This window comes from Paramormyrops kingsleyae, chromosome 16 (assembly GCF_048594095.1).
Source record: "Paramormyrops kingsleyae isolate MSU_618 chromosome 16, PKINGS_0.4, whole genome shotgun sequence".
Taxonomy (NCBI): Eukaryota; Metazoa; Chordata; class Actinopteri; order Osteoglossiformes; family Mormyridae; genus Paramormyrops; species Paramormyrops kingsleyae.
In genome coordinates, this window is record NC_132812.1 from 28,066,918 (window position 1) to 28,083,578 (window position 16,661).

Here is a 16,661-nt window from a genome sequence, read left to right on the forward strand (position 1 = left end):
AGAGGAGTTTAGTTGCCCCGTTTCCATCAGAAAAAGTGGATGGCTCTTAAGAGCCGTTGGTTGTTGAGCTTTCCAGGTATTCTTAGAAACGTAAGCATAAGATCTACATCGGCGGAAGAGATGACGTTGTCACATGGGGTATAGCATTCAAGAAAAGTTTATTTGCACAGCGCCAATCATAACGAGGCAGTCTAAAGTATTTTGCATAGAATTAAACCTAGGGGGAAAAAAAAATAGAAAATAAAAAAGAGAACGCTCTTTTCCGAGAAAGTGGGTGGCTCTTAAAAGAGCCTTTGGGTGGGGGGGGGAAACGTTGACAGACACTTTACTTGGAGCTGGTGTACTTAGTAACAGCCTTGGTGCCCTCAGACACGGCGTGCTTGGCCAGCTCACCGGGAAGCAAAAGGCGCACAGCAGTCTGGATCTCCCTGGAGGTGATGGTTGACCTCTTGTTGTAGTGGGCCAGGCGGGAAGCCTCTCCGGCGATGCGCTCGAAGATGTCGTTGACAAAGGAGTTCATGATGCCCATAGCCTTGGAAGAGATACCGGTGTCGGGGTGGACCTGCTTCAGCACCTTGTACACGTAGATGGCATAGCTCTCCTTCCTGGTCCTCTTACGTTTCTTTCCTCCCTTTCCAGCGGTCTTAGTAACCGCTTTCTTAGAGCCCTTCTTAGGCGCAGACTTCGCTGGATCAGGCATATTCCGTCAAGTACCACAAAGTTGAATAACGGGTTTTGTTACCACACCCGCCTTATATATGGACGGTATGCAAACTTGGTATTAGAGTTAGGAATGATTTCATTGGATGCTCAAAGCCCGCCTAGTAATATTGAATTTCTATTGGTCAAACCAAATTTCACAGGAACCAAAGACATTAATTCCTGATTCTTCAATAAACAAAGCCACAACCATTAATTGATAAAAATGTTCAAGGATTACAACAATGTTCAGCTCAGTGAATATACACCTTGCATATTACAGTTAGTATGATAGTCACTTTCAATTTTAAAGGAAACCCCACCCAAATCGACGTTACTAAATCACGATACCTTTTAAAAATATATTTCTGGACTGGTCGATATTAAACGTGAAATAATAAAAATCATTAAACAACTTAGGTTCATGAATTGTGATTAGGCCAGTCTTTTTGAAGTTTCGGACTGGAAATAACTGTGACTATACATCACATATAGTTATGGAAGCGCACTCGTAATTGAAAGATTGGAGGTTCGAATTCCCGACCAGTAAGACACCACTGAGGTACCCTGAGCAAGGTACCGGCCCCAAGCCCTCCCCGTGCGCTGAATTAGCTGCCCCCTGCTATGTCGCATTGGAACACATTTCGTTGTACACGGTGTGCTGTGGTGTGTCAATTACAATCACTAAATACAGTATACTACTGCGTATACTAATTCATTGTATGTAAGTTTACACTGTCGAATTAATAGCAATACTGTTTAACTGAACATTTTTGCTTTTCTGTACGCAAACTTGACGCATACACAGCTGCCAGGCTATTATAAGTTAGACTTCCTAGTGTTATATATGGCGCAAAGACAGACATGAAACGATGTTAGAAAAGAAAATGGCCGTCAGCTCTTTCTATGCAAAATTGGTGGCTCTTAAAAGAGCCTTTGGATTTACTTGAGAAAACAGGAACGTTTAGCCGCCAAATCCGTACAGGGTGCGACCCTGACGCTTCAGCGCATAGACCACATCCATGGCGGTGACAGTCTTCCTCTTGGCGTGCTCGGTGTAGGTCACAGCATCGCGGATAACGTTCTCCAGAAACACCTTCAGCACACCACGAGTCTCCTCGTAGATCAGACCAGAGATACGCTTGACGCCGCCACGGCGAGCCAAACGACGGATAGCGGGCTTGGTAATACCCTGGATGTTGTCGCGAAGGACTTTACGGTGACGTTTAGCGCCCCCTTTGCCGAGTCCTTTACCACCCTTTCCTCGTCCAGACATCTTACCACAATTGTTCTCTGCAGAAACGAACGCAATACTTCCCCCTCAAAGCTTAGTTATGCGCGCCAAAACGACCTGATTGAGACCTCGGCTTCGGAAAAGGCGGGGTCTCCTGTTTCGAGGGTAACACTGCGATTTTAGGCGCTATTTTACTTTGGGAATAAAAACTGTTTTTGTCAACTTTAACATCACCTCACGCTGTAAATACAACAATTTGAAGCAACCACATATGTAACGGGGCTGCTTACTGAACATGATTTAACAATTTAGAATATGCAATTTATACATACTGCGTAAATGTCTTCCAAATTAGAGGGAATGACATCGTCAGCCTCTATTTTCTCGAATCTGCATTCATGGACAGGTGGGCACAATTTAATCTGTCTGGAAAATAGCGGTTTTAAATGAGTTCAACAAGGATATATTTATGCCCATTATATCTATTCCCGTCCAATATTTCATACAGCCTATTTCTTCCACTTAACACATAGAAATTCAGGAATACGGTGCTCTTTTGCAGTAAAGTGGGTGGCTCTTAAAAGAGCCTTTGTTTCTACGGCCATCGTAACCACTAGTTTACTTTCCCTTGACAGCCTTCTCGGTCTTCTTCGGCAGCAGCACGGCCTGGATGTTGGGCAACACGCCGCCCTGAGCGATAGTAACGCCGCCCAAAAGCTTGTTCAACTCCTCGTCGTTACGCACAGCCAGCTGCAAGTGACGAGGAATTATGCGAGTCTTCTTGTTGTCCCGAGCAGCGTTGCCGGCCAGCTCGAGAATTTCAGCCGTCAGATACTCGAGCACGGCAGCCAGATACACTGGCGCTCCGGCGCCAACACGCTCAGCATAATTGCCTTTCCGCAGAAGCCTGTGCACGCGGCCAACAGGGAACTGCAGTCCTGCTCTTGATGAACGAGTCTTGGCCTTAGCCCTGGTCTTGCCACCGGTTTTTCCTCTACCACTCATGATAAGCTGTGTACCACAAAATGTCGTATACGTGTTCCTTCTGTCTGAGCCTATGACTTTATTGAGACACTGCCTTACGCTCATTGGATATTATGCCACAGACCTCTTAGCCAATCAACGTGAAGAACTGCGCGACCAATGACAAAAATAGTTTTAATTTCTTCAAAAACAAATTTTTTCAATATACAATAAATTGTCGTTAAACACGCGTAACCAAATAACACATTCGACTTTTTTCCTCATTAAATGGTACAATTTTCTTGTTTTATTGACACCTCATATTGAAACTAATGTAATCAACAAATGTACGCACGTACCACATACAACAGGCTCAAAGCTTTTAATATGAGTTCCCTCAAATTTACACATGTACCAGACGCTTTGTCCAATGCGACGTACAGAAGTGAGAAATTAAGAACAAAAGACTATTCAAGGGCCAGCAAATGCAACGTTAGAGCATTCACTACGAGATGAATGATGACTGAACATGGGTCCGCAGCTCATTCCACCAAGAGAACCACATGAAAGAACCATTTGCAGTGACATCTCACGTGGTGGAGAGCGCGCTGACCCAAGGGAGTGAGATGGGAAAGGCCTGAAGGAGCCCTGTGATAGAAACGAGTATCTGTTGGGCCGAGAGTCGATTCTAAAAAGAATAGACTCCTCGATTCCAGACAGCTATGAATCTAGTGCAAACCTTTCGTAGTTCACGGCTGACACCGTCATTAGATTGGACTGTTACTACTACATACACTGTGGTGAGTGTCAACATAAACGTACCCATTAATTTTTATCCCTCATTTTATCAGTAGTATTTTGCTAGACCACCATGTTACAAAACACACCGGCTCAGAATGTAGGACGTACAACTGTACATGTAATATAGGTTGCGAGAATGCCAGCCTACTGCTCAGTTTTGTACCAGGTATGCAATATAAAGGAAACATACTACTGCATAGAAAATATGCTTGCCATTAAGGTCGCAAGGCATCCATGCTTTGCTCATAGAAATATTCACAATACAGAAACTGCCGCCTGGAACCGACACCATTGATTTTTCGCTTTTATAACCTGAACTTACTCAACCCTATAATCTTTCCATTTGTGCGCTTATGAAGCACACGCGCTTATATAGTACCGGGGATTTGCCTTTTCCGAGTGAGTGGGTGGCTCTTAAAAGAGCCTTTTGGGGGTTAGCGTCGACAACCGCTTTACTTGGAGCTGGTGTACTTTGTGACAGCCTTGGTGCCCTCAGACACGGCGTGCTTGGCCAGCTCACCGGGGAGCAGGAGGCGCACGGCAGTCTGGATCTCCCTGGAGGTGATGGTTGATCTCTTGTTGTAGTGGGCCAGGCGGGAAGCCTCTCCGGCGATGCGCTCGAAGATATCGTTCACGAAGGAGTTCATGATGCCCATAGCCTTAGAAGAAATACCGGTGTCGGGGTGGACCTGCTTCAGCACCTTGTACACATAGATGGCATAGCTCTCCTTCCTGGTCCTCTTACGCTTCTTTCCTCCTTTTCCAGCGGTCTTGGTAACCGCTTTCTTGGAGCCCTTCTTGGGAGCTGACTTTGCTGGTTCAGGCATCTTCCGAAAATATCACAAACACGAGTAATGGTGTGTTTGTCCTACGTCCTCCTTATATAGGAACGATTTGCAAATGTCGTGTTAGAGGTGGGTATAATTTCATTGGATGTTCATAGCCCGCCAAATTTGCATTGAAATTCTATTGGTCCAAATTGCTCCAACGCCTCAAGACATGGTCTGAACAAAAGATCAGTCACATTGCGGACCTTTTGTGACGGACATCAACGTTTTAAACTCAAAAGGAATACGCAAAAATAGAAGCGGTAATAGAGAATCCGGTGTATACCATGTTTCTAGATTTACATTTAGGTCCAAATTTCGTCAAATGCTATTTCACGCTGTAATTTGTTACCGATATATTAGTTTATTTTTTCCTCGCGTTGCATAACCATGTTCCAGTGCAATCATTTTCACTACTTAAAGCACCATTAAAAGTTGCCTGGTGTCTCTCCCTCACATACATACAGTGTTGCCAGATTAGGCGGGTTCCCGCCCAATTTGGATTCTTTTGATTTCCTTTGGCGGGTAAAATTTGATTTGGGCGGGTAGTTAAATTTTGGGCTGCTTTTAGCGTATATCGGGCGGGTTTTATTTTTTATAAAAACAATTGGAGAGAAGTGTTTCACTGATATTTTCATTAGTCTCCTGGATCTCGTAGAAGGAAGTTAAGACAGTATAAACAACTATAAAGCATGCCAAAGCAGTACCGAAAGGAATAGGAAACAGACCCAGAAATAAAAATGTGGATCGCCCCTGTCACCAATGATGGGTGTAAAGCACGTTGTAAATATTCTAACATTGAAATTGGAGCTCCACTCAATAACTTAAAAGCGCATGCAACCACAAAGAAACATGTGTCTCGTTACATCAGGGTTGCCAACTCTCACGGAAGAGATCTTACAGCAAATCTATATTGTTGCAGTATAAACCTTAAAAAAGCTACATCAAAAGCGTTGGGGTAGTTTGCAAACATAGTATACGAAATCCTTGTAAATCTATGTGCAGAATGGGGTCGAATTTTAAATCTCACGCCAACCAGCGGACTAAACCTGGCAACCCTACTACATGCCTAGTGTAAAGATGTCACAAAGACAACCAAAAACGAAAAGAACTTACAGTCGCAACCTATGTTGTCTATCATACATCATTTAATGTAGTAGACGATCTGTCTCATATTAGAAAACGAGGTAGGTGCATTTAAAATGCACAGAACCAGACGCACATCTGTGACCAAGTCTTAGTTGTTTCGGCAGTTTTTTGTAGATTGGCCGATTTTTAGACGTGATTGGGCTTTAGTCAATTCGGTCTGGCCACATAGTATCACAAAGTACTTTTCACAACTTCCCATTACGGATAATCCTAACGTTACATATACATCCCAGCAATACAGCAAGGAAATACACATCAGACGTTGGTTTGAAACCCAGCCGCAAGAAGGTGAACTTGCTAGTATCAAATTATACGTTTCTCGCGGGACTGCACAATTGTTTCATTACGTTTCATTTTGGAATCATGTAAATCAATATAGTGGGATAAAAGCTCCTTTACACGCAAAGGTGGTTCTTCCCAAAAGCTTAAGTTTATTTGGAAGATGTCAGTTAAACATAAATGAAATGCAGCGATTATGACGGACACAATGGGACAGAAGCTCTTTAGAGATGAAGTGGGCGGCTCTTAAAAGAGCCTTTGGATTTATTTAAGGAAGCAGGAACGTTTAGCCGCCGAATCCGTACAGGGTGCGACCCTGACGCTTCAGAGCATAGACCACATCCATGGCGGTGACAGTCTTCCTCTTGGCGTGCTCGGTGTAGGTCACAGCATCGCGGATAACGTTCTCCAGGAACACCTTCAGCACACCACGAGTCTCCTCGTAGATCAGACCCGAGATACGCTTGACACCCCCACGGCGAGCCAAACGACGGATAGCGGGCTTGGTAATACCCTGGATGTTGTCGCGAAGGACTTTACGGTGACGTTTAGCGCCCCCTTTGCCGAGTCCTTTACCACCCTTTCCTCGTCCAGACATCGTACACTTTCTACTTTGCTTTCACACCACAAGACAACTTGAAGCCGGGGAGGATGTGCTATTATATACGTGGAGACGACCTGATTGAAACCCGCTGTTCTCGAAAATAGTGGCCCGCCTCTTTTCAGTGAGCGAGTATGCTGTATTCTTTCAGTCTCTGAGCACTTGTACATGCTCCCTTTTTAAATAGAAAATGTCATTTTAGCCACTTGTTTGTGAATTTAAACATCTACAAGTGTATTTGAGGAATATAAACATACTGATTTAAATACATATGATTTTAATGTATTGTATTAAGCCAATGTTACTTTTAAGGGATATTCCATTACGTGGATTATTCTTCTCGAATAAGATTTATCACCGACAGCATATTAGTCAACATTTTCCAGTCTGTCACCTCCAGTTACTGGCATCTCTGTATTAAAGAATAGTGATTTAAACTATTCTCGCATTTTATTTGATTGTAAAGTCTGAATAAACCATGTGTTTTGGAGCAACGTACCAACCAATGAGTTTTCACTGAACATTCAGTGTATTTCTTTCATAATCTTGATTTCTAAAAACATCACAGCATAGTAAATTAATTAACGTTGATTGGATCGGTAGATCATCCCAGCGGCTTCCCACACATTCAACCTGCTGTAAACTGTTCTATAGGACATCTGTGTTGTCCATCTAATCCCTGCTGGTATTTATGTGGATCCATAGATATTTGTATGATTTTACTACCTCCATGTCCTCTACGCAGGTGTCATATTTGTTGAACTCATTAATTGCATTGGCCTTGTCTGTTTCCCACCTCTAACAGATTACTAGGCTGCACACAGGCAGTAATATCCTTCATTCAGCTAAAGGGTCACTTTGACTTGTCATTGAACACTCTTACTGTTGCACTTTGTTCTTTTTAATAGTTGTCTTATGTGTAAAGTCAAACACTTTGGATGAACAAAGTAAAACTCTGACACCTCTATGTAAGAAAGGTTCCATTTTACTCCATGTCCATGCGCATGGGGTCCCTCAATGTGTCCCCCCTTACCCAGAGCCTCCCAGACACCTACCTGTTTTCTAACTGATTTCCCATCCTATTCTCCTACAATCTTCTGCACGGGGGCTTCATCTGTTCACATATTTTATACAATTGCCCAACAAATGCGAAAGAAAAACATACCGAGGGATAAAAATGTATAACTTACATGAATTTTGGAGAGTAGATATCCCCCTACACAAGTAATGGTTGCTATTGTGACACCTACATACTTTTGCAGACATTCATATATTATACATGAGCACAGAGTGAAATCAGTTAAAGGAAACAGAAGTTAAACCCGTCTCCAGTCTCCTCCATAAGGATGTTCTTTAATGGTTCCCAGTTTCCTTCCTCCTGGCAGCCAGCAGAGCTGCTTGGGCTCTGCTTGCAAACTAGGAGCAGTTCCCTCCATCACAAAACATTACAATTTGGCCGTGCAGTTGGAACACATTTCTCCAAGTCACATTTGCAGTAAATAGCCACAATTACAGTGAATTTGGCCTGACGCATTAACAGCAACCCTCAGCTCTGGAATTTCATAGGGGGACCAGACTTCTCTAAATTTGGTCTCCACACCCATTAGATTCTCTCTTCTTCCTACTAGTAACTCAGTGACAATTGTCAGTGAGTACAATCAGACAAAAATTGTTTGCTAAACACACCACCAGTCAAAGTTTTTTTGCACATCACAGGTATTTATCACTTTCCCATTTATTTCATAAACTGTTGATTTTTTTAATTCTTGTTAAGCATTGGAAAGTCGAGTGCTATAGTACTATAAACGAAATATAAGCCAAATAAAACAAGTTTCCAATATAACATAGAAAGAGTATGTAACAGTGCATGTCTGACATCCTATTAAGTGGTTGTGCGTTGATGGCAAATTTAAGGCTTTCTTAAATGCACTCAACCATTTTATCACATTCTAATGTTCCTTGTAAAAAAAATACCTCAAATATTCTACAGATGTTAAGTGACTGATGTGCAAAAGTAGAAGGTCAGTGTGCAAAAACTAGTACTGTAAATAATGTTTATTCAACTGGTCCTTGTGCTGCTTGTTACCGTGACAAATTACTGTATCAGTTTTGCCTGGTTAATCTACTCCACACAGGTTCGCTTCTAAACACTTAAAGCTTCAACCTATCAAACGCTTCTAAACAAAATTAACAAATATACAAGTACTAACGTCGACTAAAGACATGCGTGAAAAGTTCGTAGCAACACACCATTGCTTGATACTGCGCCGTCATCCGCGTTCTAGACAAAGACCATATACAACAGCATAATGGGACAGAAGCTCTTTAGAGATTAAGTGGGCGGCTCTTAAAAGAGCCTTTGGATTTATTTGAAAAAGCAGGAACGTTTAGCCGCCGAATCCGTACAGGGTGCGACCCTGGCGCTTCAGAGCATAGACCACGTCCATGGCGGTGACAGTCTTCCTCTTGGCGTGCTCAGTGTAGGTCACAGCATCGCGGATGACGTTCTCCAGAAACACCTTCAGCACACCACGAGTCTCCTCGTAGATCAGACCAGAGATACGCTTGACGCCGCCACGGCGAGCTAAACGACGGATAGCGGGCTTGGTAATACCCTGGATGTTGTCGCGAAGGACTTTGCGGTGACGCTTAGCGCCCCCTTTGCCGAGTCCTTTACCACCCTTTCCTCGTCCAGACATCTTATCACACTTGTTCTCTTCGCAGAAAAGAATGCAGTCCTTCCCTCTCAAAGCCTGGTTATGTGCGCCAAAACGACCTGATTGAGACCTCGGCTTCGGAAAAAGGCGGGGTCTCCTGTATAGAGCCACTGAATGCTGCAATTTCTCTTATACTGTACATACTCAGATTTGTAAATGAAAACAATATTTTAGGCAACTTTTTTCACCTCACTCCACGTCACGAATGTAATTAAACTGAATCTGAAGCAACCATCTGTGTAATTGGAAAAAACTAAGCAAACATGAATTAAGTATATAGGATTTATAAATACTGCATAAACTTGGTTCTCTTCCATTAGAGGTAAAACAAACCCTCAAGATTCTTTATTTGTCACATATAGTTAGTAGTACATGTAGAGGAATATACTCTAATTCAATCCAGAGACTGTGCAATAAAGTCTAGTAAATTAAAGATAAATATGAAAATGACTAAAGTACTGAAAATACATCCCAATAACATTACAATTATAGGAAATATCTGTAGTGTGCAATAGAATAGACTATACTTCCGCTGTAAAGTGCAGTGCGCTAGTTGCTTTTGATGTAAATGTCTCTCACATGAAGCGTTAAAAAGCTGTGGCGTTATGGCCTGACAGAAGCTCTTCCTGAGCCTCTCCGTCATAATATTCCTAAAAAGCGTGCATTTCTGAAAACAATACAAGATGTCTGTCAACGACTTGTGCCCATATCTATACACTTCATACAACCTAAGATTTCTCCCACAATAGAAAGTCAGGAATACGGTGCTCTTTTGCAGTAAAGTGGGTGGCTCTTAAAAGAGCCTTTGTTTCTACGGCCATCGTAACCACTAGTTTACTTTCCCTTGACAGCCTTCTCGGTCTTCTTCGGCAGCAGCACGGCCTGGATGTTGGGCAACACGCCGCCCTGAGCGATAGTAACGCCGCCCAAAAGCTTGTTCAACTCCTCGTCGTTACGCACAGCCAGCTGCAAGTGACGAGGAATTATGCGAGTCTTCTTGTTGTCCCGAGCAGCGTTGCCGGCCAGCTCGAGAATTTCAGCCGTCAGATACTCGAGCACGGCAGCCAGATACACTGGCGCCCCGGCGCCAACACGCTCAGCATAATTGCCTTTCCGCAGAAGCCTGTGCACGCGGCCAACAGGGAACTGCAGTCCTGCTCTCGATGAACGAGTCTTGGCCTTAGCCCTGGTCTTGCCACCGGTTTTTCCTCTACCACTCATGATGAACTGTGTACCACAAAATGTCGTATACGTGTTCTTTCTGTCTGAGCCTATGACTTTATTGAGACACTGCCTTACGCTCATTGGATATTATGCCACAGACCTCTTAGCCAATCAACGTGAAGAACTGCGTGAATACAACAATATCTCATTTTTCATTAGTTTCGTTTATTTCAAAATAATCAAAATACCAAATATTGCTACTACAAGATACAGAAAACAACTTCGTTCCAAATTAAGCGTTACATTTTTACAAAATTTTGCATTGTAGGTCTATATAACCGTATCGAAATACATCAAAGGTTGATTTCCGGAAAAACAAAAATATTAGTTTTTATTTTATGGGCCTTACGGGACTGATTTAAAAAGTAAGAGGAATAAAGATAAGATAAAGATGATTCATTGGCATTGTAAGTACAATGAGATTTAGTTTAGAAAGTGCCAGCAGATGCACAGTAAAACTTACAATTAAATAGAATCCGAGAATAAAATATGTACACTATATATATGGCGCTGGTAAGTTGGCGTGTGAGCAATTTATAGAGAGGTAGTTTGTCAAGTGGTTTAAATACACATAAATATGGATATTGCACATGTTGGGGTATTGCATCAGAATGGTCGAGATCAGTGCTGAGAGTTCATAAGGGTGCTGGATGAGGGATTAAAAAAAAAACTGTTCCTTAGCCGGGTTGTGCGAGCATACAGGGTTCTGTAGTCTACCAAATAATAGAAGTGTAAAGTTTGTGTCTAGGTAATGTACCGTTTATGTTAATTTATCTTTGCGTAGGAATAGCTTCTTATGGGAGCTTGATATTTTCGTGAGAAATTTATAGCAGCATTTCAGTGTGATGTCGAGATAAACACAAGAATTGAATTCGGTTTTGTTCGTGCTGTGGAGAGATACACACCCAACAAAACCAAAAAGAACGTACTACCGTTTTTAGAGGACAATGCCGCTAGCTCAAACAAAAATGCCTTCGTTAAAATGACAAAAATCCAGACGTTCAAAGAATTAGCTCATACATTAGGTTTCAATGGGAACTTGAAGATGCGCATTAAAAGCCACACTTGTGGGGAATCTGCCTTTTTCGAGTGAGTGGGTGGCTCTTAAAAGAGCCTTTGTGGGATAACGTCGATAAACGCTTTACTTGGAGCTGGTGTACTTGGTGACAGCCTTGGTGCCCTCAGACACGGCGTGCTTAGCCAGCTCGCCGGGGAGCAGGAGGCGCACAGCAGTCTGGATCTCCCTGGAGGTGATGGTTGACCTCTTGTTGTAGTGGGCCAGGCGGGAAGCCTCTCCGGCGATGCGCTCGAAGATGTCGTTGACAAAAGAGTTCATGATGCCCATGGCCTTGGAAGAAATACCGGTGTCGGGATGCACCTGCTTCAGCACCTTGTACACGTAGATAGCATAGCTCTCCTTCCTGGTCCTCTTACGCTTCTTTCCTCCTTTTCCAGCGGTCTTAGTAACCGCTTTCTTGGAGCCCTTCTTGGGCGCAGACTTCGCTGGTTCAGGCATAGTCAGAATACTGTTGCAACCACGAGTAATGGTGCATTTGTCTCACGTCCTCTTCATATACGGACGGTTTGCAAATGTGGTGTTAGAGGTGGGGATAATTTCATTGGATGCTCATAGCCCGCCTAATTAGCATTCAAATCCCATTGGCCCAATCTTTCTACGGCGTTAAAACATTCTCTAAACAAAAGATCTTTCAATGCGGACATTTTCTGACTGATACGTACGTTTCTATTCAAAATGAATACACAAGATTTTTTGTAATACACATCATGCTACATACAAAATATGTCTACGTGTATTACTTTTATTGTAAAATGCGATAGGCTTTACGCTTGCCACATGGGATTAATAGTTAACAGATAAGGCACCAAGGGCATACAATTGGATAATGAAACTTGTTCTACAATCTTCCGAATTTAAACGCATGAACGATTTTTAGTATTGCCAATATCACTCATGTTCCCTACCCCCAACTCCAGAACAAGGAAAAATAGATCTGACGCTACGATCCTAAGTGTGTAATATAGTAATAACGAGCCAAGTTGTAATTACTCAATGCATGTTTTCAGACGACGAAATCTGAGAATTATTTCTGAATGCTTTGTAACAGACAATGGGACAGAAGCTCTTTAGAGATGAAGTGGGCGGCTCTTAAAAGAGCCTTTGGATTTATTTGAGAAAGCAGGAACGTTTAGCCGCCGAATCCGTACAGGGTACGACCCTGACGCTTCAGAGCATAGACCACGTCCATGGCGGTGACAGTCTTCCTCTTGGCGTGCTCGGTGTAGGTCACAGCATCGCGGATAACGTTCTCCAGAAACACCTTCAGCACACCACGAGTCTCCTCGTAGATCAGACCAGAGATACGCTTGACGCCGCCACGGCGAGCCAAACGACGGATAGCGGGCTTGGTAATACCCTGGATGTTATCACGAAGGACTTTACGGTGACGCTTAGCGCCCCCCTTGCCGAGTCCTTTACCACCCTTTCCTCGTCCAGACATTGTAAACTACTGTTTTCGTAACAGAAAGATCTGGCATCTGGAAGCTGTGTTTGGCAGTTATACAATTGCAGACGACCTGACTGAAACCCGTCACTGTGAAAAATGGCGGGTCATTTCCCTCGATTCAAGTGCCTACGCTTACTCTTACACTGTTTTACACACTGTATATATTTTCATTTTAAAATAGCATTGTGGCTAGTAGTTTTAGTGTGTTCTGCGAAAAATAAACGTGTTAGTAAATGGTAAATTTCAAGCAGCTAAGCGTGTATTGTGTTTTGTATTAATTCAATGTTTTCGTATGGATATTCCACTGTTTTTGTTATTTCTGTTCAGGGGACGTGTATCTCCCAGTTTTTATTTGCCTTCCTTCACCCAACCTTCCCTTAATATACCTTTGTATATCGATGTACTGTTATATACCTTTTTAACAGTGCCAGCTAACGGGTTCACCACACATTACACACATAACATAGCTGCTAAGTGATTCCTCAATAATGTCTTTACTAATTATTAATGATTATTTGAAATTGTTAAAAAAAACAATATATCTGGATTATATATATATATATATATCATGTGTGTGTGTGTGTCACATTATTAGTAGCTTATCTTGTATTTGCCACAGTGAATGTGTTTTCTTGTCATAAGTTTGCCTTAGTACAAGTCATGTCAGTTAAGTTTATTGTCACTTCAGCCATATACACAGTACACAGTGAAACAGAACATGGTTCCACGCAACACGAAGAACAAACACAGCAACAGCACAAGACTGCACAAGTGCAGGCAAGACAGAACTATACTAGGGTGACCAGATAATCCATGTCAGGGAGGACACTTTGAGCTACTTCGGGTTTTACAAACTACTTCCAAATTAAAAGGCTCCTGTGCTCGGCTAAAGAGTTCAGCTCTTCTTGTGCTTTGACTGGTTTGTTTCCTTGACTGAAAGACTCATCCAGCTGTTTTACATTAGCATTAGTGACACATGCATGCTTATAGGAGACTGACCAATCAACACACAGCAAGAACTCGGTGCTCAAGTGAAATCCAAGTCCGTTTAATTGAAATGGTAATTTACAATTCCTGTCCTAGCTCAGAGTGTCCTCCCTGACATGGATTATCTGGTCACCCTAAACTATACAGAGTCAAGGAGAGCAAAGTGAGAGAGAGAGAGTGCAAGAGACATAACAAACACAACATACAGTGCAGTTGACAAAAGCAGTAACAGTACTAGTTTGAATGAATACAGTATTATGACAGATACTGTATTCTAGCAGCAGAAGTGTGCAAAAATGCAGGATTGAGGTACATAGCAATAAATAATTGTGCAAAAAATAGCAGCAGCAGGACAGTGAATGTGCAGTATATAATATATAAAGGGGATTGTAGTGTGTGTGTGTGTGTGTGTGCAGTTTATGATTCAGGTCTGATTCAGAAGTCTGATGGTCTAAGGGAAAAAACTGTTTCCCATCCTGGCAGTCTGCATATTGGGCCACCACATACATGGACCACAATGCAGAACTTAAAAGGTTTATTTCATTTTTAGTGTCGTGTGAATAGAGAACAATGAAATTCTTGTGTGCATTTCTCAAACCAGCACTATTAAATCAGAGACAATATCTTGAATTACATTCTCAGTTAAATTTGCATGTCTGTGGTGTGTAGGGAAGAACGTGTTTGTTCATGGACACAGCATAAGTCCGTAATGTTGGAAGAGTGACATGGAGAAACAAAGCCAGCTCTACCTTTTAAAGGTTCCAGGGCAACGCTTTACTTGGGAGGTCCCCCACCAAGAAAAGTGATGATCATTTCCCTTCCTCTGCAACCAAGGGTGGAATTTCAGGGGGGATCCTGCTGATATAAACTTTTTTTTTTGTAAAAATGACAAAAACACACATAGAACAAATGTCCACTGCTAACCATTTATATAACAATTTTTGATAAAATACGATAATTTATAAAAAAAATATATCTTAAATTTGGCCAATCAATCCACTAGAACGATACCCCCCTCTCCCCGATCAGCAAATTCTACCAATAGCACTCCCACCCCACCCTGATTGGTAAGTTTTACCTCTGGCGCCCTATGCTTTGATTTGTATATTATTAATGTTCTATCATTTCTAATTCTCTCTGGTGTCTCTTTCGACTCCAAAAAATTGTTCAATTGGCCAACTTAGGGGGCCCCCCTATCCATGTCAGCCTAGGGCCCGCCTATCCATGTCAGCCTAGGGCCCCCAGAGAGGTTAATCTGCCCCTGTCCACAATGCAGGTCATTTAGAAGCTATAAGCAACTGGTTGTTCTGCCGATAGCTGGAGCTTTTGCTGTGTAGAAAGAGTTAATGCTTTAAGTGGCAGGTTGAAGTCAGGATACAAGACCTACATCTCCTGAAATCAACTATTGACTACAAATTCAGGTCAAGTCAAGTCATTTTTATTTATGGAGCACTATTAAACAACAGGAGTTGAACCCAAAGTGCTGTACAGACAATATACCAATATAAAACAACACAAAAAGACAAGACAACATAACAAGAGGAATTTAAAAGACAAAAAAGAACCAACTGAATAAACAAAAACAATAAGAGACTTAAAAAGTGACAATTGGTAATCAAACAACTCTCAAACTGAATTAAAAGCTAAGGAATAAAATTGTGTTCTTAGACGAGATTTGAAAACAGGCACTGTGCAGTACAGAAAGTGCCATTGTAACATTCAGGGGTAAACCATTCCACAGTTCAGGGGCCAGAACAGAAAAGGTCCGGTCACCTGTCTGTTTTAGCCTAGACTTTCTGGCAGTGTAAGGAGAAAGTTGCATAAAGTAGCAGGTCGTCTCCCCCCTCCCCCCAACCTTTTTCTTGAAGAGAAAGACGTGAGCGAGCCTTCAGTGAGACCAGAGGCCATGCTTGGACCTCATGCTCCTGTATTTCCAATATTAATTGGTTCTTTCGTAAAAGCCAATGTGGCTGTATTTGGTGTTCAATGCACTCTCCCATTTCTTTGAATCCCAAATCTCCCTGTTCTGTCCAGCTGTGATGCAAGTGATGAAAATGGTCTTTGTGGTGCATCTGTAGTAGCTGGTGAGAACTGGTTTTTGGTTTGACTCATGAGGAAGTTAAAGCAGTCGGAGCCCAAGTGAAATGGTGAACAAATATAGGTGATAGTGATTTCCAGTGATATAAGGCTGCTCACCATCTCTACAGAATCGTCTTGCATGTAAGATCGGTGTAAGTGCACCCTTCTACTTCCTGAAATTAATGGTGATCTATACCTATACAGATAATTAGGGAGACAGTGCTTCCCTTGTGTCTACCCTCCCTTCTGTAAATAAGTGTTTCCCAACCCAGTCCTCGGAAACCGCCAGACAGTCCACATTTTTGCTCACTTCCAGTTCCCAAAACCAAGTATTCAGTATTTATCTTTGGATGGGAACAGGGAGGGAGCAAAAATATGGACTGTCTGCAGATCCCTGAGGACTGGATAGGGAAACACTGCAGTAGATTGCAATTTCTGATCAAGCCTCTGATGGTGATGTCATCATTGAAGCTGATGATGGAGTTGGAGCTCTGTTTAGCTATACAGTCATTGAAGAACAAGATGCAGCACACTACAGTGAAGTGCAGTGAAGAAGTCCAGAATCCAGCTGTGGAC

General features: G+C 42.4%; 7 protein-coding genes and 1 pseudogene across 7 annotated transcripts; all 8 read right to left on the reverse strand.

Moving 5' to 3' along the window:
- Window positions 1-171: 171 nt before the first annotated feature.
- LOC111857185 (histone H2B 1/2-like) lies at window positions 172-1,623 on the reverse strand. Its single transcript, XM_023837770.2, has one exon. It carries the CDS (start codon window positions 698-700, stop codon window positions 326-328), a length of 375 nt encoding a protein of 124 aa, XP_023693538.1. The 5' UTR covers window positions 701-1,623; the 3' UTR covers window positions 172-325.
- LOC140578695 (histone H4) lies at window positions 1,614-1,989 on the reverse strand. Its single transcript, XM_072700496.1, has one exon. It carries the CDS (start codon window positions 1,973-1,975, stop codon window positions 1,664-1,666), a length of 312 nt encoding a protein of 103 aa, XP_072556597.1. The 5' UTR covers window positions 1,976-1,989; the 3' UTR covers window positions 1,614-1,663.
- A 554-nt stretch (window positions 1,990-2,543) lies between these two features.
- Window positions 2,544-10,534, reverse strand: LOC140578696 (uncharacterized; annotated as a pseudogene).
- On the reverse strand, window positions 3,220-4,534 carry LOC140577545 (histone H2B 1/2). The gene has a single exon (XM_023837767.2). It carries the CDS (start codon window positions 4,522-4,524, stop codon window positions 4,150-4,152), a length of 375 nt encoding a protein of 124 aa, XP_023693535.1. The 5' UTR covers window positions 4,525-4,534; the 3' UTR covers window positions 3,220-4,149.
- On the reverse strand, window positions 6,085-6,572 carry LOC111857187 (histone H4). The gene has a single exon (XM_023837772.2). The coding sequence runs from the start codon at window positions 6,548-6,550 to the stop codon at window positions 6,239-6,241; it is 312 nt and encodes a 103-aa protein (XP_023693540.1). The 5' UTR covers window positions 6,551-6,572; the 3' UTR covers window positions 6,085-6,238.
- LOC111857186 (histone H4) lies at window positions 7,870-10,101 on the reverse strand. Its single transcript, XM_072700495.1, has one exon. The coding sequence runs from the start codon at window positions 9,250-9,252 to the stop codon at window positions 8,941-8,943; it is 312 nt and encodes a 103-aa protein (XP_072556596.1). The 5' UTR covers window positions 9,253-10,101; the 3' UTR covers window positions 7,870-8,940.
- Window positions 10,535-11,433: 899 nt separating the features above from the next.
- On the reverse strand, window positions 11,434-12,020 carry LOC111857184 (histone H2B 1/2). Its single transcript, XM_023837768.2, has one exon. The coding sequence runs from the start codon at window positions 12,008-12,010 to the stop codon at window positions 11,636-11,638; it is 375 nt and encodes a 124-aa protein (XP_023693536.1). The 5' UTR covers window positions 12,011-12,020; the 3' UTR covers window positions 11,434-11,635.
- Window positions 12,021-12,651: 631 nt separating this feature from the next.
- Window positions 12,652-13,019, reverse strand: LOC111857188 (histone H4). Its single transcript, XM_072700624.1, has one exon. The coding sequence runs from the start codon at window positions 13,011-13,013 to the stop codon at window positions 12,702-12,704; it is 312 nt and encodes a 103-aa protein (XP_072556725.1). The 5' UTR covers window positions 13,014-13,019; the 3' UTR covers window positions 12,652-12,701.
- Window positions 13,020-16,661: the final 3,642 nt, after the last annotated feature.

Excerpts from the sequence above, each read along its gene's own strand:
- LOC111857188 (XM_072700624.1), bottom strand. The coding sequence starts at position 13,013 with ATGTCTGGACGAGGAAAGGGTGGTAAAGGACTCGGCAAGGGGGGCGCT.
- LOC111857186 (XM_072700495.1), bottom strand. The coding sequence starts at position 9,252 with ATGTCTGGACGAGGAAAGGGTGGTAAAGGACTCGGCAAAGGGGGCGCT.
- LOC140577545 (XM_023837767.2), bottom strand. The coding sequence starts at position 4,524 with ATGCCTGAACCAGCAAAGTCAGCTCCCAAGAAGGGCTCCAAGAAAGCG.
- LOC111857184 (XM_023837768.2), bottom strand. The coding sequence starts at position 12,010 with ATGCCTGAACCAGCGAAGTCTGCGCCCAAGAAGGGCTCCAAGAAAGCG.
- LOC111857187 (XM_023837772.2), bottom strand. The coding sequence starts at position 6,550 with ATGTCTGGACGAGGAAAGGGTGGTAAAGGACTCGGCAAAGGGGGCGCT.
- LOC140578695 (XM_072700496.1), bottom strand. The coding sequence starts at position 1,975 with ATGTCTGGACGAGGAAAGGGTGGTAAAGGACTCGGCAAAGGGGGCGCT.
- LOC111857185 (XM_023837770.2), bottom strand. The coding sequence starts at position 700 with ATGCCTGATCCAGCGAAGTCTGCGCCTAAGAAGGGCTCTAAGAAAGCG.